General features: G+C 38.9%; 2 protein-coding genes across 14 annotated transcripts in view; one reads left to right on the plus strand and one right to left on the minus strand.

Annotated features, from left to right (window-relative positions):
- LOC138741062 (uncharacterized) overlaps nt 1-1349 on the plus strand; it is a 94233-nt gene extending 92884 nt beyond the window's left edge. For all 9 annotated transcript variants that reach the window (XM_069894547.1, XM_069894552.1, XM_069894553.1 and 6 more), the window contains one exon: nt 759-1349. In XM_069894547.1, coding sequence (XP_069750648.1) covers nt 759-962 — 204 coding nt within the window. In that variant the 3' untranslated portion in view covers nt 963-1349. The remainder of the gene's footprint in view (nt 1-758) is intronic.
- On the minus strand, nt 149-26529 carry LOC138741063 (potassium-transporting ATPase alpha chain 2-like). Of its 5 annotated transcripts, XM_069894559.1 has the most exons (6): nt 26462-26529; nt 20890-21074; nt 17353-17457; nt 16770-16825; nt 10735-10834; nt 149-1779 (listed from the first exon to the last, which is right to left on the minus strand). In XM_069894559.1, exons 1-3 carry the CDS (start codon nt 26526-26528, stop codon nt 17437-17439), a joined length of 273 nt encoding a protein of 90 aa, XP_069750660.1. In that variant the 5' UTR covers nt 26529; the 3' UTR covers nt 149-1779; nt 10735-10834; nt 16770-16825; nt 17353-17436. The 5 variants fall into 5 exon arrangements, 4 of the variants coding, with proteins under 4 accessions (XP_069750660.1, XP_069750659.1, XP_069750661.1 ...); XM_069894558.1 differs by lacking the exon at nt 149-1779 and having other exon boundaries at nt 6042-10834; XM_069894560.1 differs by lacking the exons at nt 149-1779; nt 16770-16825 and having other exon boundaries at nt 6042-10834.
- Nucleotides 26530-27546: the final 1017 nt, after the last annotated feature.

The raw sequence follows: 27546 nt of genomic DNA on the forward strand, positions 1-27546 counted from the left end.
TTTACTTTTGTGGAAAATATTGTGTTAATTTCTTGCACTCTTAATGGAGCACTAGTTAAAGGTGACCCAGTATCCATAATTGAATAAGACACTAGAAACGTGAGTAAAATATGCAGATAATTATTTTATTTTGATTGATTATGTGCAGTTTCATTTCTGAATGTCTAGTCACTGTAACTAAGTTCCAAGTCACAATTATCAATGACATGCAATAAATTAATGCTTTTACAAACATCATGCTCATATTTTGTTGGCATCTATTTTCAACTTTTTTGCTCTGATAAATCTCTTCTCTTTCAATGAAAGTCATTGTAAAAAAAAAAGAGGCACCTTTGTTGTTAATGGCTATATTTCAGATGCATTGATAAGTGGATTATTAGACCAAAAAATGGATGTCAAGCCAAAGGAAATATTGGTGGTGGGGGTGTGACACATTGAAGTTTTGAGGGGAGTGGGGGATGAAGGAGTATTTCTGGAGTTGGAGCAGTGAGAATGGGCTCTATTCCCACTAAACTAATTGTGGGACATAAGAAAGAAATTAGGTTTTTCATAAGATGCCTGTACCACCATTTTACAGTCTCATTGGCCTGCCTGACTTGTATTGTCAAGTTATGATGATCAACGTTTACCCCAAACTGTCTAGAACCTTTGTTAATTCTTGACACGTGGATTGCACAGAATTTCTATGAAGAATACGATGAAAGTTCTCTAAAATGTGTGTTAATGTTTTAATTTTTTACAAATCTTTGATACTTCAGGAGCATGTTGACAGATCTGAGTGGGCACCGGAACATTTCAACACCTTGTTGAGAAAGCTCTCTCAAGCCCGAGACAAAGTGACAATTCTGCATCTGCAAAGACATTGCGCAATGAACAGGCTGTCAGAACTGGAAACTAAATTAGCAGATCTTTACACAACACTGGAAACCAATCCATCTATCACCTCAGCCAAGGAAGATTAGTGTGTTAGCCATGTCGTGTGGGGCGTATAGAGTCATAGCTATGATTTTGTATCCAAATTTCCATCCATTTATGGCCTGTGAAACTCTTGTTCCTTCATCCTTCCCATCTAAACCAAGTCATCCTCGTGATGGCAACCTGCCTCTGTTAATTAGAGACATTAGAGGCAGAGAAATGTTTCAGTGAGAATGCTAAATGCCCAAATTTACCTCATATAATGAAACAATATTTCTTTCTTTATTTGTATAGATAAAATACGTCCTGCATATGTATTGTTTGTCTGTACGAGTGTTATGACTGGTTGCAAATCCACGTGTTTTGCACTGAGGACCAGGGTTCATAGGGTTCTACTTGTACAATCAGCTAATAATAAACTTGACTGTCCAAAATTCAAGAAACCAGTAGCCTCGAGCAAATGTAAAAAAAATCAAAGAAATTTTAAAAATTTTAATAAAAAAGAATAAAATATCAGGTAAAAATACATAAGTTTAAAGTTGTAAAAGTAAATGTTCACTAAAGTAATACATAACTCTTTGGTGAGGATGGGAGCAAATATTCAGCCAATGGAGCATATTGGTCATGCTTTTCTCATAGCAGCTGCTTAAATAAAGTGTGTGAAACAGCAATGGTGTCACCCTGAATGAAAAGAGCTAATTGATGCCAATCACCATTGAGGTGTCTCTCTTAAAGTGTCTCCTTATTGCTGCTTAGTAAGGGTTTCCCCAGTCAGAGGTTTTATCTGTAAACTTTGGGGATGAGTGTTAATTACCTGTAATGTTATTATTCATCTTTCGGGCAACTCCATGGAAAGGGAGGAATCTGTAAATGCAGTGAACATTAAATGTTTTCAAAGACAGTGAATGAAAACAAAGTCAAATGCTTTAAGGTTTATATATTTATGCAAGTGACATTTGTTCAGTGTAGGTACAGTCTAGTAGTTTTGTTTTTTAAACTGTTTATTTTTAATGCACATGTTTTAGTTAGACATTGTAAGGACCATTGAATACCACAGCACCGAAAATAGTCCATTCATCCTCTAGTCTGTGCCAACCACTACTCCACTAGTCCCACTGACCTGCTCCCATTCCATAACCCTACAGACCTCTTCCATCCATGTGTCTATCCAATTTATTCTTAAAATGCAAGATCAAGCTTGCATTCACCATCAGATAGCAGCTCATTCCACACTCATACCACTCTCTGCAAGAAGAACTTTCCCCTAATGTTCCCCCTAAACCTTTCCCCTTTCAGCTTAAAACTATGATCTCTCATCTTTATCTCGCATCCATTCTGTCTATACCTCTCATAATTTTGTAAACCTCTATCAAATCTCTCCTCTTATTTTGAATTTTTTTAAAATATTTTAAAATATTTTTTAAAAATATTTTACAGACTCATGCATTTCAACTCATGCATTTCAAACACAGGAGAGCATTCATCCCCTTTTGCAGAGTGTAGTCTTCCATGTTCCCCCCCGCCACCCGCCCTTCAATCTTCCTCGCTCCAAGTAATAAAGTCCTAACCTGTTTAATCTTTCCCTTTAACTCAACTCCTGAAGACCCAGCAATATCTTAGTAAATTTTCTGTGCACTCTTTCAATCTTACTGATATTCTTCCTGTAGTTTAGTGACCAGAACTACACACAATATTCCAAATTTGGCCTCACTTATGTCTTAAACAACTTCAACATAACATCCCAACTTCTATACTCAATACTTTGATTTACAAAGGCTCAAATGGCAAAAATCTTCTGTACAACCCTGTCCACATGTGACACCACCTTCAGGGAGTTATGTATCTGTAATCCGAGATCCCTTTGTTCCTCCGCACTCCTCAGTGCCCTGCCATTTACTGTATATGTCCTACCTTGGTTTATCCTTACAAAATGCATCACCTCACACTTGTCTGCATTACACTCCATCTTCCATTTTTTGGCCCATTCTTCCAGTTGGTCCAGATCCCTCTGCAAGCTTTGAAAATCATCCTCACTGTCCACATCATCTCCCAGCTTTCAGTCATCAGCAAAGTTGCTGATACAATTTACCACATTATTATTCAGATCACTGATATAGACAACAAACTACAATGGTCCCAACACAAATCCCTGAGGCACACCACGAGTCAAAGCCCTCCAGTCTGAGAAGCAACCATCCACTACCGCTCTCTGTTTTCTCCCACAAAGCCAATTTTGAATTTACTTTACGACCTCTCCATGGAATCCTAGCGTCTTAGCTAGGATTAACCTCCCACATGAGACCTCGTCAAAGTCTTTACTAAAGTCAATGTAGAAAACCTCCACAACCTTTCCTTCATCGACCTTCTTGCTGAGAATAAAAAGTATCAAGCAACCAGAAAATACACTTATCCTCCATCTGCCAATCCCCATAGTTTCTGGATACCGAGGTTTTATTGTATTTTGCACTGTTTGAAAGGATTCATTAATTTATCTTATTTCTGACTGTCATACTTGCTACAAGTGGTTTGTTAATAAGAACCCCCAAAATTGAGAGAGAGAGAATCCTGCTAGTGGAGTATGATTGGGTCAAGATCATTTTGTTTATGATGTATATTAATTCCATAGTCCTAGTGATACCAGAAAGTGGCAGATACTTCAAAAGCAGGTCAACAAATTCCTGGGTAAAGATCACCTCTGGTGTTCTAGAAAGATATATTTGTGTGCCCACATTTGTTAGCTATTAGTACACAAGATCTGTGTGAAATCCTTTATTCCCTATTGCTCATGTTACGCTTTAATATCTTGCTAAATGGGTTCCAACAATATAGCACTTCCGCAGCACTTAACCAATTTGTCAGTTTAAGTAATGGGCTGAAGTGCTGGACTGAGATTTTAAGGGTAATCTGCTGAATTAGTGGCTGAGAAGCAAGACGGGCATGTTGAAAAATGCAAGGGAAAGCATTTGTGTATAGCATCATTATATGCAATAAATTCAAGTTCTGTGTGATCCAAAGAACCAAATGGAGTGTTTTTTTTTCATTTGTTAAAGGCTTTCAACATAAAACATGATATTATTGATGAGGACTATATTAACAAAATAAGTCTACAATTACCTATTTTTTTACTCTGTATTGATTTCAACCAACGTACAACAACTATCTGAATCACTGCTTATCAGTAAGTAATAGAACACCATATTTAACCTTGCATTCATTGAGTGCATTTTTGCCCATGATGAATTATTCATTTAATTTATTTCTGTGGAAAACATTGCAACATGCTCCACTTTATACTTTTGCTTGTGATTTCATGAACAGGTCATTTATCATCAGCTGCCCTTACTGGCGAATTTACAAAATCTTGTCAGAATTTTTCTTCAGTAATTATAAGGTATCATGTTTATTACGGTGTTATGTGCATCAAATCCACGATGCTGAAGATCAAACTGCACTGGGTAGGTCACATCTCCAGAATGGAGGACCATCGCCTTCCCAAGATCGTGTTCTATGGCGAGCTCTCCACTGGCCACCGAGATAGAGGTGCACCAAAGAAGAGGTACAAGGACTGCCTAAAGAAAGCTCTTGGTGCCTGCCACATTGACCACCGCCAGTGGGCTGATATCGCCTCAAACCATGCATCTTGGTGCCTCACAGTTCGGCGGGCAGCAACCTCCTTTGAAGAAGACCGCAGAGCCCACCTCACTGTCAAAAGACAAAGGAGGAAAAACCCAACACCCAACGCCAACCCACCAATTTTCCCTTGCAACCGCTGCAACCGTGTCTGCCTGTCCCGCATCGGACTTGTCAGCCACAAACGAGCCTGCAGCTGACGTGGACATTACCCCTCCATAAATCTTCATCCGCAAAGCCAAGCCAAAGAAAAGATGTGGAGATAAGTAAAAGAATTGTTCTAACAATCAAAATAATGGTCTCATTTTCTAACTCTGTCTTTAGTTTTAAACATACAAAACTGTAGATATGCCAGTGTGTGGTAATAGTTATTAATGGTAACAGATAATGACATCCAACTATATTCTGAATGCAGATTGAACAAGAAGCAGGAAAGGAATATTTACAATAATGTGGACATAATATAATTACTGTGACATTTATTCACATCAGTAGAAGTAAAATGATAATATTAACTATCTAAATCTTAGTTTGGATGTTATATTTCTGTCATTTTGATTTGCTTTATTAAATTATCTTCTTTGACTTGGCTTCGCGGACGAAGATTTATGGAGGGGGTAAATGTCCACGTCAGCTGCAAGCTCGTTTGTGGCTGACAAGTCCGATGCGGGACAGGCAGACACGGTTGCAGCGGTTGCAGGGGAAAATTGGTTGGTTGGGGTTGGGTGTTGGGTTTTTCCTCCTTTGCCTTTTGTCAGTGAGGTGTGCTCTGCGGTCTTCTTCAAAGGAGGTTGCTGCCCGCCAAACTGTGAGGCGCCAAGATGCACGGTTTGAGGCGATATCAGCCCACTGGTGGTGGTCAATGTGGCAGGCACCAAGAGATTTCTTTAGGCAGTCCTTGTACCTTTTCTTTGGAGCACCTCTGTCATGGTGGCCAGTGGAGAGCTCGCCATATAACACGATCTTGGGAAGGCGATGGTCCTCCATTCTGGAGACGTGACCCACCCAGTGCAGCTGGATCTTCAGCAGCGTGGACTTGATGCTGTCGACCTCTGCCATCTCGAGTACTTCGACGTTAGGGATGAAAGCGCTCCAATGAATGTTGAGGATGGAGCGGAGACAACGCTGGTGGAAGCGTTCTAGGAGCCGTAGGTGATGCCGGTAGAGGACCCATGATTCGGAGCCGAACAGGAGTGTGGGTATGACAACGGCTCTGTATACGCTTATCTTTGTGAGGTTTTTCAGTTGGTTGTTTTTCCAGACTCTTTTGTGTAGTCTTCCAAAAGCGCTATTTGCCTTGGTGAGTCTGTTGTCTATCTCGTTGTCGATCCTTGCATCTGATGAAATGGTGCAGCCGAGATAGGTAAACTGGTTGACCGTTTTGAGTTTTGTGTGCCCGATGGATAAATGACATTTATTGGTTACTATGTTACTGTTTGAAAGTAAAAACAATTAACTACGTGCAAAGCTAAAAAGGAAGTTTCAATTTAGAGCTTTCATTTATTTTAATTAGTTTACGTTTATTTGTCAAAAAATACCCAGTATAGTGAGAAGGATTCTTCTGCAAACTGGCTAACAGGTTACCTTTAACATTCATTCAGTCATGTAAAGAGCACATTTTGCAGAGTATAAGATTACAATGAAAAGGAAAATTAATTAGTACAAAGCAAGGATGTCTTAATCTCACTGTTACAGGGTTAATTTAAGTGATTGATGGCTGCAGATAAGAAACTCATTTTGCTCATTAGACCTTCCCAATGGGAAGGCAGAAAATCTCTGAGCATTACTACAGAAGGAGCACTGGCTGAATCAATGCCATTTTTCCAAATGCCTGCATTTCTCTATGGATATGTTGGGCTACTTAATCTAGACTCTGTCTACCATTGGCCTGCTAGATCTTCTTGCTAATTCAGCTGACAAAGCCAATCCTTTGCTGTGATGCTGGAAGAGAGGAAACTTCCAGCCTTTGTGTCTGGATTGATTTTGTTGGTTCCACACAGGTGTCTTTGACATGCTTGGAAAGTCACGTGATAGGAGAACTGGCTGAATGAGATCCTGGGAAGGAATCAAGTGTCTGCCTCAGTCTGGAGCTCCGAGATAGATGAAGAATGGAGGTTGAGTGTTGTAGGATGGCAATGTGGAGATTGATGAGGGGTTCAGATGAGTCAATTTTTTATGCAAAGTGCACTGGGAATCTGGAAGTGTCAGTTCCGATATGCTGCAGCCAGTGCAACAGCGGGAGAATTGAATATTCCAAAAAAAGGGTGATAATCTTTGCTGAGGTAATTATAAAAAGGGATTTTGAACCACGGTGGGTAAAGGAACATAAATCAACCAGGATGGGGTTTGAATAGTAGAATGGCCTTTTTCATTTCCTTCATTGTCCTTTCTTTTTTCATGAAATATTTTGAGAGTGAACTGAAGTCATCATAGATCAGTATGAAAAAGGGCTACTGAGCATGAAAGACTGCAGGCGCTGTGATTGTAGAGAAAGCAGAAATGCTGGAGGTACTCAGCCAGTCTCACAATGTCCAGAAGAGGTAAAGATATATTACTGAAATTTCAGGCCTGAGCTCTTCTTCAAGGTACCTGTGCTCCTCCCCCTGCTCTTACTTTCCTTCTCCTCAGCCATTTAATTCAGACGCCTGCCTGCTTTTCACTCATATGTTGAAGAAGGACTGAGGCCCAAAATGTCAATTCTAGATTTCAGATTTATTGCATACAAGCCTAAGGTTCCTTTTTCCTGTGGGCATGGCAGAATTACCACTAAATGGTAGTGCAAAAAATAAAACGTACACAGTGTAAAGCAGGTAAACAAAGAACTGTAAATAGATAACGAACTGCAATACAGAGAAGAAGAAAGAAAATCAATAAAGTGCACACGTAAGAGTCCATAAATGACTCTCTGATTGAATTTGTCATTGAGGAGTCTGATGGTGAAGGGGTAGCAGCTATTTCTGAACCTGGTGGGAGGAGTATTGTGGCAACTATTCCTCTTTCCAATTGGCAGCAGCGAGAATAGAACATATGCTGCTGCTCTCCGACGGCAGCATTCCCTGTTGTTGCACTCAATATGGTGAGGGTTTTTCCTGAGAGTTCCTGGGTGGTGTCTACTACCTTTTAGAGAGTTTTATGCTTAGAGATATTGGTATTTCCATACCAGCTTGTGATGCAGCCGGTCAGCACATTTTCCAAGGTTTTTGTTGTCATAACAAACCTCCGCAAACTCCTGAGGAAATAGCAATGCTGAAGTGTTTTCTTTACAATACCATTGGCATGTTGGGTCCAGGAAAGATCCTTTGAGATAGTGACTCCCAATAACTTATAATTGCTCACCCTCTACACATCTGATCCCCTAATAATCACTGGATCATACACCTCTGGCTTTCTGTTCCTAAAGACAACAATCTGCTGCTTAAATTTGGTGACACTGAGTACAAAGTTGTTGTTGCACAATTCAGCCAAGTTTTCAATCTCCATCCTGTGTGCCAACTCTCACCTTCCTTTATACAACCCACTACTGTGGTATCGTCTGCAAATTCGTAGATGGTGTTATTGTACCAATCCACACAGTGTAGGTGTAAAGTGAATAGAACAGGGAGCAAAGAATATAGCCCTGTGGTGCTCCAGTACTGATGGAGATTATGGAGGTGATGTTCTTACCAATTTTCACTGATTGTGGTGTGGAGGTGAGGAAATCTAGGATCCAATTACACAGTGGGGTGTTAACTCCCAAGGCTTAGAGTTTGCTAATCAGTTTTGAGGGAAAGATGGTGTTAAATGCCAAACTGTAGTCGATAAAGAGCATCCTGATGTATGCATCTTTGCTGTCCAGGTGTTCCATGGCTTGATACTACGATAAGAAATGAACCTTGGAACCTGGGCATTAAGACTGGGTGTAAACAAATCTATCTCAGGCATGCCAAAAGTGCCTGCTAGTACTTTAAAATATTTATTACCCAGAGTCCACTCAGTGCTATCATTGAATTTTCTGGACATCAGGTCAGCCTATGTGTTTATCCAACCTGGCAGATAGGCGGCAGTAACCCAGGTGTTTATTTGAATCCACCAGTGCCAAGACTTAACAGCTAACTTTTTTCAGGAAGGAGATTCGAGACCTCCCATATTATTGAGGTAAGCCACTGCTGAAGTGAAATCCAACCTCAGCAATACACAAATGTCGGCTTCCCTCGCGAAGAAAGACTTTAGTGCTAATAAGCCCACCAGCATTTCCAAATAATTGATGCCTGATTTAGAGGCCTCCCTGAGCTCTCTGTCCATCCATCTGTCTCTGGCAGAGACCTTTAGATTCGTGGCTCCCCAACCTTCACCACTAGCGACTGACCTGATCTCCAGGTCCACCTTTCTAAGCTCGATCCTCTCGTAAGCCAGCGAGATATAGTCGATCCATCATGCCAGGTTGGATATGGCCTCATTTGTTAGCCTCATGGGCCTGTCAAAAGTCCCCTAGCTGCCTTAAGAGCTGATATTTTGTCCCTTTCCAGGAACCCATAATTTAGCAGACCACCACTTTCCCAATCAACCTGGCCACCTTTCTTATGGAGGGACGAGACTCTTACATGAGCCCTCTGCAGGCTGTCCTAATCTCTGCCAATTTATCCTCAGGCAGGGTAACTTTCATGGCTTCTGTATCAATAATGAAGCCAAGGAATTTTAACCTCTTAGTAGGCACCAGCACTGATTTCTCAGGATGTATAAGAAATCTCACTTGGTTTAATAATCTCGAGATGGCTGCTACTGCCCTTTTTGTTTCCTTGAACAATTTGCCCGTGATAAGAGTATCGTCTAGTTAACCCATTACCATGTGCCCCTCTTTCCTGAGCCTTGCAAACACTGGCTTCAGTAACTTGGTAAATGCCCTGAGCACCGAGCTCAGCCCATTCGGCAAAGCCTTATACTGCCATAGCTCTCCCTTCCAGGTAAATTTCAAAAATTTCCTGTACTGTGGGCAGATCATGACTGAATAGTGTACGTCTTGCAAATCTATCATAGTGTGCCGCCACTTCTTTTGGGTCACGTGAAGATGTTTGATACAAACTCATGTTTTTCATGGCTACAACGTTCAATAACATTTTTTTTTTAATGCCATGATCTCGGCATGAACAGCCTCCGTCAGTTGCCATCTGCGTATATAGGCCCTTCCTTCTTATCGGAAGGGTTTTCTGTGGATCAAATTCGATTATATACCCCTTCACTGTCTGCCAAATAGAAGCATCAGTGGTAATATTACACCATCTATCATAGAATAGTGTTGCTTAACCACCAACTGTTAAAGCCTTGTAATTATCAAGTGCACTCAACTGTTTTTGTGTAGCGATCACTTCCTCGACCATCCTTGTCTGGGCGCTGGTGCATTCTGGGCCCACCTCCATGAAGCACTTTGACTGGAAAAATTCTGCCACTGTTGTCTCCACAGAGGGTGTTTCCCAAAAAAAGACCTGCTGGCTGTTGCCGCTTGGAGCGGGAAACCACTTCAGGTTACCTGCTTAAATTCCCCCACATACCTGCAATTGGGGGGGTAACATAACAGGTTCTCTTGCCTGGCCATGTCAGCCGCTGCCCTCTGCTGCTCATTCAAATCTTTCACCTGTTTGCTGAGATCATCACAAAATAGAAATTTCATTACAGGGTTAGATGGTCTGAACAAATGAGTGAATTTTACATTTAGGTCAGGCTTAATCAGCTCCTTCCTGAAGGAACTAAGTTCATAGTTTTCATGGTCTCTGATAAATCGTGTGAGAGAATTTGTGCGAATGCAGTGATACCTTTAACCAGTGACCACTGTAGTCTTTGCAATTTCATGTCTTTTGCACTTGTGGGAACCATCCGATTGTCCCATATCGCAGGGATTACCTTGGGCACCTCCAACAGAGGGCAGTTAACAGGGCAGGGGTACTTCTGGATGGATTCTTCTAGTACCATCTCCTGAAAAGCATTCAATATCATACAAGTTATTGACCCCCAATATCATCCTCTAGTGGCTGGCCAATACCCCTCTGTACTGCAAACTTTGTTGCAATAGTCGGTATATGGCTCTCATCCTGACTGGCCTGAGCAGTGTAAGGGGATTTGGGTGACTCGGCCTCCATTACTGGCCCTTCATCATCTTCATTAATGTATAATCATTGATGTCCTCCCCTACTCTGATAGTGTAGGAAACTTACTCACCATGGCCGTCACCACTTCCTCCAATTTGTCCAGATGACACAATTTCATCGCTGGTCAAAGGCTCTGCTCTCTAGCAGGCCTTACTCTCATTTTTTTCAAACTTTATTTAAAAGATAACAAAAACATAACATACAGTATAGAGATAATCAAAGAAAAATTTGCATTAACACCCATCCCACACTCCCACACCCCTTAAGGGGAGCAAAAAAAATAGATTATATTTATAAAAAGAAAATATTATAAATGTTAATAACATTTCAAAGTATATCTAAATGCATATATTTCAAATACGGAGACCACTTACTAACAAAAGAAGAATAATTATCATGTAAATTATAAGCATTTTTTTTCCATGACGATACATACCTTCAATTTATTACGCCAACGTGCTAATATTAACCTCAGTATCATCTTTCCAAGTACTAGCAACACATTTGATAACACTACTGATAACACCAAATGTACAAAAGCAATTTGAATTTTATCCAATCCCGTTCCCCTTAATGAATACAAAATTCCCAACAAGAAAGTCGTTGGATCTAACGGTAATATAAAATTATATAATTTCTCCAAAACTACTTTAATTCCTTGCCAAAATTATTGAACTTTAACACAATTCCAAACAGCATGTAGAAAAGTTCCAATACATGAGCCACATCTAAAACAAGAATCCGAATTACTAAACCCATATTTTTTTAAAACTTTTCCGGGGTCAAATATAATTGATGTAAAAAATTATAATTAACCATTCCATATCTTACATTGCCCCGAGACATATTCGCCCAATCATCTTTGGGAAAAATAAATACTAAATCACTTTTCCATTTAAGTTTAGATTTCTCCCAATCTGACTTATCCATACTATCTTGCAACAAATTATACATAACTGAAACATAACCCTTTTTCTCTATAGAGGAAATCAAAGATACAAATCTCAACAAAGTAGGTAAAATCATCACTCTACCATAATTATCTTCTATCAAAGCTCTAAGTTGATAATACACAAACAAAGAATTTACAGGTATATCAAATCTTTCTCTCAATTGATTAAAAGAAAGAAATTGCCCCTCCACAAAACAATCTTGTATTGTCTTTATACCTTTAGAATTCCAAATTTTTAAAGATTATTAAACATTGAAAAAGGAATAAGCTGATTACTATACAAATGGAGTTAAAATTGATAATTTATCTTTCGACCCTAACTCCCTATTTTTTAAATCCAAATCTTTAACAAATGTTTCAATATCGGCATATCATATTGCTGTAACAAAATCTAATTCCAACAAAATATAAATTCATGTATCTCAACCCTAGATATACATGCCATCTCCATTTTAGCCCAGCTAGGAGGTTGATCTAAATCCATCAATCTTCAACTGGGCCACTTCATCATAGTTTTGAAAATGTGGTAATTGTAATCCACCTAATGCATACTTCCATGTAAATCTATGCAATGCCACTCGAGCTAATTTACATTTCCATAAAAACTCTTGTACTGCTTTATTCAAATCTTTTTAAAACCCCTTAGAGAGTAAACAAGGTATTGACTGAAATAAATATATTTGAGGAAAGATATTTATTTTAATACAATTAACCTGACCAATCAAACTTAATGAAAGATCTTTCCAGTTAATCAAATCTGCTTTAATCCATCTTAATATAGGTACATAATTTAATTGATATAATGATTGATAATTAGTGTCCATAAACACACCTAAATATTTAATTTTACTTGTCCACCTTAATTCTGTAATAGTTTTAAATTCAGAATAATCTGAATAATCTCCAACAGGTATAATTTAACTTTTATCCCAATTAACTTTATATCCCGATAGTTCTCCAAATTTCACAAACACTCTTGCAATTTTTTCAATGACCGTTCCGTCAAGTATACCAACACATCATCCGCAAATAAATTAATTTTATATTCTTCATTCTTAACCCTCATCCCTCTATTTTCTTCATTTTGTCTAATAGCCTGAGCTAACAGTTCAATAACCAACGCAAATAAGGCTGGTGACAATGGGCAGCCCTGTCAAGTTGAACGAGTCAATTTAAATGGTGAAGAAATCTGTCCATTTGTCACCACCCTAGCAATCGGGTTCGTATATAAAGCCTTAACCCATTAACCCAACCAATAAAAAAAGGGCCAAATTTAAATTTCTCTAACACTTTGAAGAAAAAATCCCACTCAACCCTAGCAAAAGCTTATTCTGCATCTAATGCAACCACCATAGGATGGTTAGGTTGCTTTTGATATGCGTTGACCAAAGTAATTAATCAAAATATATTATCTGATGCATTTCTATCCTTAATAAAACCTGTTTGATCAATATGTACCAATTTGGGTAAATATTTACCAAGTCTATTAGCTAATACTTTTGCTATAATTTTATAATCTACATTTAATAAAGAAATAAGTCTATATGAAGACACTTTTAATGGATCTCTATTTTTTTGGAATTACAGTTATTAAAGCACTTGAGGTTTGTGAGTAACTTTTGAATTCTTCTTAACAACTTTAATAGTCCGAGATGTCTGTTCAGCTTTCAATTGCCAAACAAATACCTTATGAGCTCTTTCCCCAACTCAAATAACATTGTTTAGATTGATAATTAAGCACTCAAACTGATAAGTTTGTAAAGTATTACAATGTAATTTCAACCTCGCTAATGCAACTTTTTTTATCTTCCGTTACATCTTTCTGAAAATCTTTCTCTAACTCAGCAATCTTATTTTCTAACTCTAAACTTTCTGCCATATATTGTTTCTTAACTTTCGTAGAATAACTAATAATTTGCCCCCTCAAAAAGTGTCCCATATTACAAAATGACTATCCACAGAATTAACATTCTCGGTCAAAAATAAAGAAACATGCTCCTTAACAAAAGTGACAAACTCTGGTTTTTTCAATAACATTGCATTAAACTTCTTGGTGCCTGCCACAATGACCACCGCCAGTGGGCTGATATCGCCTCCAACTGGGGATCTTGGCGCCTCACAGTTCGGCGGGCTGCAACGTCCTTTGAAAAAGACCACAGAGCCCACCTCACTGACAAAAGACAAAGGAGGAAAAACCCAACACCCAACCCCACCAACCAATTTTCCCTTGCAACCGCTGCAACCGTGCCTGCCTGTCCCGCATCGGACTTGTCAGTCACCAACGAGCCTGCAGCAGACGTGGACATACCCCTCCATAAATCTTCGTCCACGAAGCCAAGCCAAAGAAAGAAAGAGCATTAAACCTCCATCTAAACAACGGATGTACTACCTCCGAACTTTCACAAGAAAAAAAGTAACAATGAATGATCTGATATAACTCTACTTTTATATTCAGCTCTTAATACTCTACCTTGTAAATGAGCTGATACCAAAAATAAATCAATTCTAGAAAATGAATCATGTCGTGAAGAATAAAGAGAAAAATCTTTCTCTGTAGGATTAACTTATCTCCAAATATTCACCAAATTTAAATCTTTCATTAACACTTTAATTTGTATTGCTATCTTTGATTTCCTTATACTTTTTGGATTTCAATCCAATAAAGGGTCCAAAACACAGTTAAAATCATGTTGGCAAACCAATGTACATTGTGAAGAATAATACTTAATCACCAGCCTTTCAAAACACTTCATCACTGTTGATGTAAGTGCTACTGTACAGTATATCTTTATCTCCTGCGGACACTGGAAAGCCTGCTATGTTCCTCCAGCATTTCTGTATTTTCATGCACAAGGGCCAGGTGTTTCACGATTGATTTTTGAGGGCATTCCCAAATATTAATCTTTGAATCTTGTGTTCATGTGGATGTCAATGCAAGCTGTACAGAAATCATTAACTATCTTTCCCAGGTATGAGAAATGTGAGTTAATCAAATCACTGAAGAACTATAACTGAGTATGACAAAGAGATAGGTAGTAAATAATTTGAAGAATAGTTTTTTCCATGAAGTCACTGGAGAAGGTGATGGAAGCAAGTACTTAAAAATGCTTAAAAGGCATTTTGGCAGATCCTTGGATAGGAAAGGCATGGAGGGTTACTGACCCAATGCAGGCAAAGGAGGTTGGCAAAGATGAGCCTCACAGTCATCATGGCTGAGGTGGAGTGAACAGGCGTGTTTATATTAGTGCGTCTTAGTGTACTTTTACAGCGCAAATAAAGGAAATTTCTTTTGTCTTTTGTGAACATGACAATAAATAGAATCTTGAATAATAATTTTAAGAAATGCAAGTTTTGCTCGTAATAGTCACACCCCATAAATTGTTTCTTTAGAAAGCTCCAAAATGAAAAGGAGAGGAAGAAATAATGTAACTTTTTAATAATCAAATAAAGTTGATTATTATTGGAGAAATTGGGCTGGACCATGCTCAATTATAGCATCCCAAAGGGGGCTGCTGGACATCAGCCCTTCAAGTCGGACATTCATAAGCCAAGACCAATGCCAGAGGATTGGACTGAGCAAGTCCGGATGCATTTCAGCTCCAGTCCACCACCACAGAAAAGTTAAACATGAACAATAACTTCATTCATTGGATTCCACTTGCAATAATGTGGAATTTTAATGATTTTAAATTAATATAAATATTAATCATTGTTAATATTTAATCTGCTCTAACAATTTGTACCTTTATGTTTTTCAGTTACTCCAGCTATTTGAATAGGCTTTAAATATCATTGATGTTGGAATATTTTTGATAGCCAGTGAGCTATCAGGGCTTTCTGGGAGGGAGCAAGGTTTCAGCACATGAAGCCAACTTGGATCCAACTCCACTTTTCAAGGTACTTGTCAGTTGTGGGTGTCCATGCATTTAGGCCTTCACCTTGGGAAGAAGACCAGGTAGGAACCACAGGCAATGATTCCACGCAGCAGGTCAAGTCAAGGGCAGTTTGGTTCATTGAATTCTCTCGCTCTGCATCACAATTCTCTTTTGGCAACGGGTAGGAACCATTAGAATTATTGTGCATTATTTTTGAATCCATATTCATGTGCATTACAAATAATGAATGTGCTTTCTTCAAAGGATAATGTAAAACACATTCTCTTGGATGACATCAAATAGAACTGTCACCGTGAGAGTGAAGGTAAGAGATATTATTCACTTTATAATGTGTTCCATGATGGAGGCAGGAATTGTTTCAATTTATAATGAAAGTGGAACTTAGATAATCAAGTGTGGAACTGTGTTCTTCGACCATCAATATGATTCCAATATTGGTATAAATTCACCTTCAGCGAACCCTCAGCTATTCACCTTAAAACCTTATGCACAACTCTCTATTCACAAGGACACTGGTCATATCAGAATAGCTGCTCTTTCTCCTGTACTGATATCAGTGCCTCATAAATTTCTCCCACTCTAATCTTTGAGCCATACATTTAGTCCTTGTCAAGTTGCATGTGGCTTAGGTAATGATCCAGGGATTATCATCTTCATTAATTTGGACACCACCTGCTCATACTGCTTCAATAAATTATTTCCCTCAGGCCAATCAACGATGTTGGTTCTCTCATGCACTACACAAATTGGACCTACTCCTCCCCAAGTTCCTCTCTGACCCTATAAAGACATCCTTTAACCCTGACACTAGTCAGGCAGCGCAGCACTTGCTCTTGTGCAGAACAGTAGACAACCCCATTTGCCGTCCCCGGTCCTTGTTACTATCATTTCACCTCTAACGAGAAGAAATAGCAGTGCTGTCGCTGGTGCAAACCCATGGAGTGGAGACACAGTGCTTCTCCGTAGGGTTCTCCAACCCAGTACAACTATCACACAGGCTTTAAATGGCTGATGGTTTAGACTGAAGTCTGTGTGACTCAAGAGGCTCTGGGAGCGCTGAAGGCCAATCCACAGTCACTCAGTGACTCATAAGGGACTCTCTCTTGCTTCTCTGTCAGGGGTGCTGACCAATATTTGCTGAAGGCAAATCTTTGTTTTCCTTATGGAAGACTAAATGCAATTTTGTGTAATATTACATGACAATAAAAGAATCTTGAATCTTGACTTGTTCCATGCTATTATATTCAGTTTTCTCACCCTTCTTGCAGTCTATGGACAAGGGTGCTCCACTGCTATTTTCTGGAAGTTCACACCTGCATCAATGATAGACAGAGTCTTAACTAATTCTGACATTGTCCCTTGGAACAATGTTTCCAGGGTATACAGTAATTGCTGGCCTTCACCATTTCCTGAATTGTAATTTTTTAAAAATAACTCCACATCTCCACTATGATGCTTTGTCCCAGTGTTGGCTTATTTTTGCCAAGAAATCTCCCCTCCACAGCTGTCCACTCATCAGCCATACCGGCCCCTCCAACATAGAGGAAGCAACCTGATTTTCCATTGTAGCAAACTGCAGGTTTTGATCCTGCTTTGGGCCAAAACTAAAATCTCTTCTCTCAATGTCTTTACGCTTTCCTCACAACCATACAGCTCCTGAGCCAATGGAAATGTCGTGAACTTACTGTGAGGGTGACCGTTAGAACTTCAGGTACATTAGCTACAATGATGCCAGTGAGAAAGATGATGGAATCCAGTATGTTTTAGCGTAGACATACTGAAATGATGAAGAACACCACTCCCATGGTCACAGCCAATCCACAGACAAAGTGTTCAATACCTTAAATGATTGGGGTCTTCTCAATTTGTTGTCCTGATGCAAGAGATGCAATTCCACCAATAATGGTATGACCTCCTGTGCTGATCACCATCCCTGTAGCAGTGCCTTTAAGAAGTAAAAGAAAAAAAATTACTCATCTTCTACTCTATAGGGTCTTTTCCCTGGCTTCAACCTATCAGCGGGATGGTGTTCTCCCACTCAGCTGTGCCATTGGAGCCTGCAACCTTGTGATCTTGACTGCTAAGCATGGGTATCATTGTCTTGGCCATGGACCTCTATGTGTTTACTGATGTTAAAAAAAACCTCTACTGCCAGCTCTGTTTTGCAGGCCAATTGAATCTGTACAGGCCATCAGCTCAACAAACAGGGAGTAGGTCCCCACAAGGAGTACTAGAAGACACATCTCTGCTCCCCACTCCTCCCTGGTCCACACCAGCAAAAACGCTGCCATTGACCCAGCGACAGCAGTGCTGTCATTTTTATTTTTATAAAGCTTTGTTTTTAAGAAAAACCCAATATGTTTTATAAATGAGTGACCAAATAGACTCCTCATAGTCTCTATGAAGCAGAAACATAGCTGAACATTTATAATTTATTTGTAAAAGTAAATTGTAAGTGTTCAATCATTCACATAATGCAAGTTGAAAGATGAAAAAGATCATCTGCTGTCACCATGGCTATGGTTGCGCATCTTTTTCCTCTTCCAAACTTTGATTCTTTTGAAGTGAATAGAAATTAATTTTGGAAGCAACAAACTACTGCCACTGCTAAATCAAGAATAAATTTATTTTCCTAATGTTTTCTAACATTCTACACTCTCAAAGCAAAAAATATTGACATGATCTGACACAGCCCTCTTCAATCACAGCCATTCCTTATTCACAATATAAATTTACACCTAAAAAATCTTCCAGCTATTCTTCCCATAGGATGATGATGGTTCCTTTCAATCAGTTTGAGGGGTTTGATATGAGGATACCCCACTCCTCAGAAAGGAACAGACAGTCCATGATGGATTTCACAGATCGAGATGGCAATTCCCAACTCCAGATTATAACTTCTTTACAACCCTCCCCATCCCGATTGTAGCATTCCTAATCCCCAAATCGCCCCCACCAATAATTCCTCCCTCCCTAGCAATGTTCCCAACCCTCCTTCCCAATGCGGTTACTGATGCCTCCTTCTCTTGATGCCAGCTAGCTTGCCTCCAAATTGACAAAGGGACTTCGATAGAAAGGGTTGTTTCTCTCCCTGCAGATGTGCCTTGATGTGCTGAGCATTTCCTTATCCTATGGCTCAATGTGTTAACTATTTTGGAGCACATTCAATTCTCCACAATCCAATCTATGGCCCTACAGAATTAAGAATGATGAAGGTTCTCATTCATCAATGCGCTCCACCTGTGATTGTGCAGCAGTTTAGTTGAGTGATGGGAAACAAATTGGCTAACTTTTCAATGTTGAAGTTTGACTGAAAAGATTTATTCAATGTAACATTAGATGGATAACATCTCTCCCCTCACAGTACAAACTTAATCAATCATTTGGTCCCTCAAGGATGTGGCATTCATAACCAGAAAATTAATACTTACAGCTACTATAAAAATTATTTAATTTTAAAAATTACAATTTTAAAATAAATATTTTCAAAAAAAAGAAAACACATAGATACACTGTACAATAGAACACAAAAAATAATTAGATATGTCAAAGTTAACAATGCAACACAATAACATTTATAATTCATTTTAAAACTTTTAATGACCTACAACTCACCTCAGAAGCATTTCTCTTCTTTGAAATTAATTGGGCTGCCGAACCTATGCTGGGTCGAACCTGATACGGGTTCAGTGCCCTGATGACTCCAGTCTAATTACTGGCGGCTTGAAGGAGTCAGCATCAGAATGACAGCCACAGAGAATCCCCAGGAAGATCTGAACTTCACTGTTTGCACGTGTCAATTTAGTTCTACTTGCCATGTTAATTGATAAAAATACAGCGCAGCTGAATGTGTAAATTAAAAAAATCTTCAGAAGAACCTGTAAAAGCACATTGATGTAAGGTTTTGGTGATAGCCATTACTTTGCATGCATTGATCCCTGTGCCTGAATGGTGACATCTCTTCTTGAGGGATGTCATGCTTCAGTTAGTGACACTCACCTCTGAACCAGAAAATTTCATTCCCAGCATAGGCTGACACTTGCAGTTAGTACTGAAGAGAACGGTGCACAATCAAAGAGGAGTTAACTTGCATCTGTTCTCCCAGGAACACAAAGGGTACCATGACATTATTTCAAAGAAGGGCACTTGTGTTATCCTTAGTGTCTCAGTTAATATTTATCTGTCTATCAACATCATAAAAAATAAATTATCTTATCATTATCATGTTTCTGGTTGAATTGTAGTTTGTGCTGCATTGAGCTGTCTGGTTTCCTCATGACTTGTCTTTTCTGTGTAGCACTTTTGAGCCAGTATGAGATTGCAAAAGACACTATATTGAGTCTTAATGTCTTGATTCATTGACGAATAAAATATAATCAGTAAGAGGTACATGAAGCAAAAGTGGTGACTGGGCTTTTGTGAAAGCAATAATGAACTCCAGGTGAACATTGAAGAACTTTAATAAAATAGGAACAATTTATTCACTGCCTGCATCACTGGTTCCATCACTGCCTGGTACGGAGGCACCAACTCTCAGGACAAGAATAAACTCCAGAGGGTTGTTAATTTGGCCTGCGACATCACAACTGTTAGAATTTACTCCATGAGGTGGTATCTTAAAAAAAAAAGCAGTCTCTATCCTCAAAGACCCCCACCACCCAGGCCATGTCCTCTTCACTCTGCTACCATCGGGAAAAAGGTACAGGAGCCTAAAGTCGAGCATTCAACGGCACAAGGACAGCTTCTTCCCACTGCCAGCAGATCCCTGAATAATCAATGAACCAAAGACCCTGCCTTACTTTTCTGGTGCTATTATTTTTCGTTTTTTATAGAAATGTTGTAAGGTGGTTATAATGTAAATGTTTGCACCATGATGCTGTCACAAAACACCGTATTTTCTGACGTACATGACAATAAATTCTGATTCTGTTCTCCACACTGTTTTGTGAACAGAATTCTCCAAGTTTGGAAGCCTTCTATTTTAAAAAGAAAAGGTGGGAGCAAACAAGAATGGTGTAATGGATGCACCAGCATCCATATTCAGGAAAAATCACCTATAGATGCAGATGACACCAGGAAGGAGATTGCTGCAATGGGAAAGTGCACCAGTTGACTGTTTCTTTGCAAAATATGAAGCCTCACAGTTACTGAGTATTTTAGTTTCAAGTGACCTAAAAACATCATTCAGGGTTACCTACTGGCTATCAACCCTTTACCAATGTAGCAGGTGGCAAGACAAGAACATGCACGTTGTGATTTTAGTTTTGGACAGACCTTTCCAAATATAAGGACATCAACTCTGGAATCAGAATACTGTACAAAGTCTCAAAGTAATTGGCTCCCAGTTTTACATGGAGGACATATCATTTTTACTTACATGGTCTTTGGCTGTGGTGTTGCCTTCTGCTAACCAAAAAGCAAACGCAATCCAGTGCAAAAGGGAGCATCCATCAATTATTTGCTTCAAGAATTTGACAATCCCGTCAGTGTGTTTTGGAGGTGTGAGGACATTGGGACCATCCCAAGCCTGGAGCTGAACTGCCCTTTTGCTGGTCAGATCCTCTGCAAATGATGCAAGTCAAAACAATCTTCACTAACAAAAAATAATGAACAAGATCAGAAATAGCATCAAATGGTAAACTTTGCCGCTGTTCCAACATTTTTGTTCTGCTAGAAATTTCTTCTAATGAACGCCATTGAGATGATCGATCCATAAAGCTCTGTTCCAAAGCCCATCCTAATACTGGCATTTGCATGAATAAAGACTAAAAGTCTGATACAGCATAAACTATAATTCAGTTCGCAATTTTCAAAAAAATATTCTGTATAGTGTGAAAAGGGTAATATTATGGCTAGAAAGATGAACTGTAATGAATCTATGCATTCTATATATATATATATATATATATATATATATACGAGCCACACACCCTGATTAAACAATTCTGTATCAAACAGTCCCATCTCAAAAGGATGCCCAATGACCAGGTTCTAGCACTACGCTGAAGTCCCAACTCAGCTTTTAACAGCCGTACAATAGTAAGTATTCAATGACATTACAAAAAAAGCACTGAGTTTTTCTTCTCACTCAGGGATAATTTAAACCATTGTTTATTCATCTTTCTTCCAGCAAAATATCTTTTAAATTTAAATTTCAAATTTACACAATTGGCTGATGATGGCGCTTGGATAAAACTGACGGTGAGTTTAGCCTGAGGAATGCAAAACAGACCTTGGTGCTACAATAAACCACAAAAATGGCAAGCTGAGAAAGGCAAATCAGTTGGGGTTTCCATTCCAGGTAACAAGCAAGAAAGACCCACTGGAAGCACCCAATTTATGCCAAATCAGACTGGACAATGATGCTTCCAATAGTCATATCAATTTCACTCAGAATTCACACATCATTCACTGATCAGGTAGGCAAACCTGTTTAATTATTGACAGCTATTGTTTGGTTGGAATCCAACTACTTATTCTGCAGAACATAATGTTCTAGAACTTAGATTTCAAAATTTCTTTTACACATGAGAAAGAAATTCAATAGTCTGCCAAGTTAAAGTTGCACAATTCAAAGTTTCATTATTTTGATATACAAATCCCAATATTTGTATTGCTTATTTCAATTTATTGAAAAATCTATTTTTTATTTATTAACCTTTGAATTATCAAGAGTGAACCAATAAAAAAAGCAGATTCTTAGCATGAGTTTTAAAGTGTTTGACTCACTTTAAAAAGTTGGTTTCATATTTTTTTTAACCATTTCTTTAACAGGAAGTTTGTGATTGTTTAAAAGGAGGAGAATGTAAAATTGGAGAAATTTAAGCAGGTTTAATTATATTCTTCTGCAATTTTTTTGAATATATGTTTCAGTTACAGTACTTCATTCCCATTGTATTTTCATTCAGAGACTCTAATCTTTACTGAACAATATTTATATACATGTATATTTGTCCTGCATATGTATTGTTTACCTTTATGTGCACTAAGGCTGGTTGTGCACCTGCATGTTTTACACCGAGAACACGGTTTCGTCGAGTTGTACTTGTGCAATTGGATAATAATAAACTTGAACTCAATAGGAACAAGTGAAACTCCAATAATCTGGAATCTAGCTCTGGCTCACTCCATTAGTTCTGCGGGGGGGCCAGCATCCGAGCACGCTGTGTGACCAGCATCCGAGCAGAGCGTTTGGCCAAAACCAGGGGGCGACGACTCGAGTGCACATTGTGGGCTGGCTGTACAGCTGGAGCACCCATGGTCAGAAACACAAGTAGGTTTGCAGCCAGAACACTTGTTTTTCCCCCCCCCGCCTTTTCCTCCCACCTTGTTAACTAGAACATTTTCATTGCTGTGCCACATAAAAATATAAAATATTAATTGAAATATCATCCAAAAGTCTGTTAGCTATCACTACAAGTCCTCGAGAGTGCTGAGTTATTAAAGTTTTACTATGTTTCCAAATCCACTTTTAATCATGAATCATGAAAACTTTATCAATTTTCTTAGAATATTCCAAAGTTTAACACCATCCATTTCAGGAAAAAAAAAGCAAATAGCAAACTACTAAGATGCATTTTTATTTGCAGATCAGTCCATGATCAATGATCCCATTCCCTCCCTTTCTATTTGACAATAGACAATAGACAATAGGAGCTGGAGTAGGCCATTTGGCCCGTCGGGCCAGCACCGCCATTTTAGATCATGGCTGATCATAAAGCAACATTTCACAATCCAAAACAGCGATAATTGCAGCTGTTATCATTAGCTTCAAATGAAAATACCCACATGGAGCAATTCTGGATTGTTTCCTGCTTGTCCGAGTAGATTTAGATTTATTTATTGTCAGACTACATGCATTACATACAACCCTGAGATTCTTTTTCCTGTGGGCCAGGCAGAATTACCACTTATTGGTAGTGCAAAAAAAAATTGTACACGTAAACAAATGACTGTGCAAAAAAGATTTTTTTTTAAATCAATGAAGTGTGGCAGTGTGAGCAGTGGAAGAAACACAACCATCACATTGAGGGTCATTAACCACAGTTTTCATTCAAATTCAGCACGCCCCTATAAGGGCAGCATGAGCTCAGTCACCTGGTGCCTTGTGACATCATAATCGCTGCCCAGGGCACGTGCTGGAAGGGATGCTGGAGTCAGAGAGAAACCTCTGATGACACCATTTCCCCATGGTCGCCCCGCCATGTGGCAATACAAGCGGGGCCGGTTTGCCGTGAGGATGTGCGCCGGCACAAAAGCAAGAGTCTTTAAATGAGTCTTTCATTGAGTTGGTCATTAAGGAGTCTGATGGTGGAGGGGTAGCAACTCTTCCTGAATCTGGTGGTGCAAGTCTTGTTGCACCTCTACCTCTTTCCTGATGGTAGTCATGAGAACAGAGCGTGTGCCGATTGTGTGAATCCTTGATAATTACTTATGCTCGATAGTGGAGAGGGTTTTGCCTGTGATGTCCTGGGCTGCGGCCACCACCTTTTGAAGGGCTTTACACTCAGAGGTATTGGTGTCCCCATACCAGATTGTGATGCAGCCAGGCAGCATACTTTCCACCACACATCTGTAGAAATGTGCCATGGTTTCTGATGCCATACCCAACCTCTTCAGGATGTCCAGTGATGTTTTCACTAAACTCCAGGGAGGCAACTTTGTTCTTGGCATGCATTAGACAATGAAAACGTTATAAATTTTTAACAGCATCTTGGATAATTGGCTAAGTAATTAAAGTGGAATTGGGTGGCAAATAAAACAATTGTATGGTTTCATTTCTTGGACACTGAGCTGAGTTGAGCAAATATCCACATGCAATAAGATTTTGTGTTTCTGAAACCTTGTGTGGAATCGAGCTACACTTCCATGAAGTAAAAAATCATTCATGCCATCTCAGCCTTTTGGTTTACTATGTAACTGACAGGCAAAGGGGTGATTTTGTGAAATTATCTTGACGTTTTGAAACTGTTGATGAAAAACAAGCTGGTTTTTTTTCAGTTCCAGGTATGTATGCAGCAATAAAAAGTGATAGCTCATTTTATTTGGTAGCTTACCGCCAACTGCAGCTTAGTCTTTGCAGGATATATTTTAGTTGGTGTGCACATGCAGAAGATGCCAATTTTGTCTCCATGGAAGATATTCATGGGATTACATTCATGAATGAGCTCTTGAATAAACTTATGCCAGATGGGTGGATTTAAGGTGTCTTCAGATAAACCTTCCATAGTTTGTGGATAAGATTATATTTCCATTTAAACTATCACTGCAGAGACTAAAATTGTTAACATTTATTTTCTTTGTGAAGCATTCAGCTTTCCCCATTAAATCTTCATCTGTTAAAGTTATGCTTGGGTAATCTTAATTTAAATTTATATGAAGGAGAGAGCACCATTCCGAGATCTTCTGTGTGTTGATTAATTTTGGTTCCAGAAGCTCATTCTCGACCATCATGTTCATCTTTAGTTTTGTTTAGCATTCTTCATCAGCCACTCAAGTGTGTTATGCTTGCCATCAAACTCCGCATGACCTTCTTTCATTCTGGGCTTTCAACACCTAGCACTTAGTTTCCAGTCCTTGAAAGTTCTTTTATGTTTTAGCTAGACATGATTTTCATCTACACGTTAAAGATCAAATCCAAAGCTCACCATTAATCTGATGGAAACTGAAGTTGACATGAATATATTCCATATAACCATAATCACCGTTTACAGCACGGAAACAGGCCATGTTGGCCCTTCAAGTCCGTACCGGTTCACTTGAACAACTCCACTCTAGCTCCTCTGCAAATTCCTGAGGAGCATCTGGTCCTGCTCTCAATTTCTGTCTCTTTATGATCCCAATCCACTTTTTCTAGATCCTTTCTCATTTCCACAAAATTAGTCCTTCTCCAACTTAGAATCTCAACTCGAGGACTAAACCTATCCTTCCCCATAATTATCTTGAAACTAATGACATTATGTTCACTGAACCCAAAATGTTCTCCTACATCCTTCAGCCACCTGACCTGTCTCATTCCCTAGAAGGAGATCAAGTATTACATCCTCTCTCGTTGATATCTCTATACACTGATTTAGAAAATTTTCCTGAACAAATTTGACAAACTCCAAGCCATCCAACCCTTTTACAGTATGGGAATCCCAGCCATTAGCCCCTTTTTAAATTGCAGTACCTGGGTACCCCTCCTGGGACCTGGGTGTGATTACTGAGGCAAAGGTGCATGGGGATCGAACAATTAAATCATCAACCCAGCGATTTATTCTTCACTCCCAAGCCTTTTGTTCAATGTGTTTATATCTACCAACAGCAATAGCCAAAACGTTATTTCCAATTAACCAGGGAACATGCCCGAGAGGTCAAAATATACAGGATATTAAATAGAAGTCATTGGATGGAAATAATGTTAGTTCAAACACTCATCCAGCACTTCTTAAATGTGGTCAGCGACCCAGTTTCAACCATCTTTCAGCAAGTGCATTCCAAGTACAGCAAACCCCTGCTATCCGGCACCTCTGGGGATTAATAGGTGCCGGTTGTGAATTTTCCGGTTGCTTGAGGCTGTATGTTGCATGAATGAAAAACTAATGGTGAGGCAATTTTAAACTTACGCATTTTTTACCCATATATTTTCTGCAACATTTTTTGCCAGTTGCTCAAGGTTGCTTAAATTCCAGATAACACAGATTTTACTGTACTGTACTTACCACTCTCCAAGTATAAAAGGTTCCCCTCATACCTCTTCTAAATTGCTTTTTCACTGAAAGTATGTGTCCCTTTCCTAAACCGCACCAATTCTCCATCACCAGCTTTGGCTGTTGAATGTTGATAATACATTATTCCCTGCAGGTGAATTACTCCTGGATAAATTCCACAGGCCACATGTCAAGTGTTTGTGACCTACATTGAATCTTTGTCTAAGGCCATGTACCAAAATAGGTCCACGGTAATACCTTCCATTTTTGGAACTGTCGCCTTCAGAGGAGCCAACCCATCATAGCTTTCATTTTCATCCCCCATCAGCTATGGTCAATTATAAAGTCCAAATTAATGTCACATTCAATGTGGTTGCTCAGCAACCCATTGTTTGCCTGTTTCCATGATGTGGCAAAATTACCACGAGTGCATTGATTAACAGCTCAAAGGGACATGGGCAGCTCAGTTTCAATATTTCTTCTCATTTTCTACATTGAATGTTGCTGTAATACTTCATTTAATTACCATGTAGATGAAGAGCTATTCCTGATATGGAACTAGGGGATTAGAGAATAGCAGAATAATGGTGAATTCTTAATTTCCTTCATTTGAAGAGGTGGCAATGAAGCCTCTTGATTTCTATACTGTATTTGTAAAGTATATTTAATTTCTTAAAGTAGTTTAGATTTTAATGCAAGGTCATGGACCTGAAACATCAGCTCTATTGTTCTTTCCACCGAGATTAACCCACTGAGTATTAAAAGGCTTTTCTATTATTAGTTCAAATCTGGGGCAAAATTTAAAACTTATTAAAATTTGTTAGATTTCAAATGATTAAATTTTAATTGATCTGAGATTTGGTGTTTCATTAAGTGGAAGAAAATGTTTTCAATTCAAGTTGCTTTCTCTGCCTTTAAATTACATTGTTTCTGAGCAGGACTGACAACCAGCATGGATCATTTACCCTTCTCCTGAGTTGCATATTGCCTTTGGTTTAAAAAAAAATCACTTCTGGAACTGCCCTCCTTAACCAAGAATTGCCATGAGCATGTCCTCTAGATCTTATTTCGGACAATTAATATAACAGTTTCTTCAGAAATTTAAATGAGAGGTTTGATATCATCAATTGGAGCCCATCCTTCAAAAAAGAATACAGTCCTACAAAGTTCCCCAATCTAATCTAATAAAGAGATACAACTAGTTTAAATGGACTATTTAAACTGAAATCAGATACGCATCTCAAACTAATGATTGGCAGGTTGAACACTAATTGCTGCTAAATATGTAATCAAGACTAGGCTATATAAAGAAATAATAATAAACAGTTAATTAAAATTGAACT

The sequence above is a fragment of the Narcine bancroftii genome, chromosome 8 (genome assembly GCF_036971445.1).
Source record: "Narcine bancroftii isolate sNarBan1 chromosome 8, sNarBan1.hap1, whole genome shotgun sequence".
NCBI lineage: Eukaryota > Metazoa > Chordata > Chondrichthyes > Torpediniformes > Narcinidae > Narcine > Narcine bancroftii.

Bases quoted from the DNA above. Each gene is read 5' to 3' on its own strand.
- LOC138741063 (XM_069894559.1), bottom strand. From the start codon at position 26,528: ATGGGGGATGAAAATGAAAGCTATGATGGGTTGGCTCCTCTGAAGGCG. The intron at 21,075-26,461 runs GTATTACCGTGG...CATCATTTGCAG, and splicing joins GACAGTTCCAAAAATGGAAG to AGGATCTGACCAGCAAAAGG. The intron at 17,458-20,889 runs GTAAGTAAAAAT...TACTTCTTAAAG, and splicing joins ACACCACAGCCAAAGACCAT to GCACTGCTACAGGGATGGTG.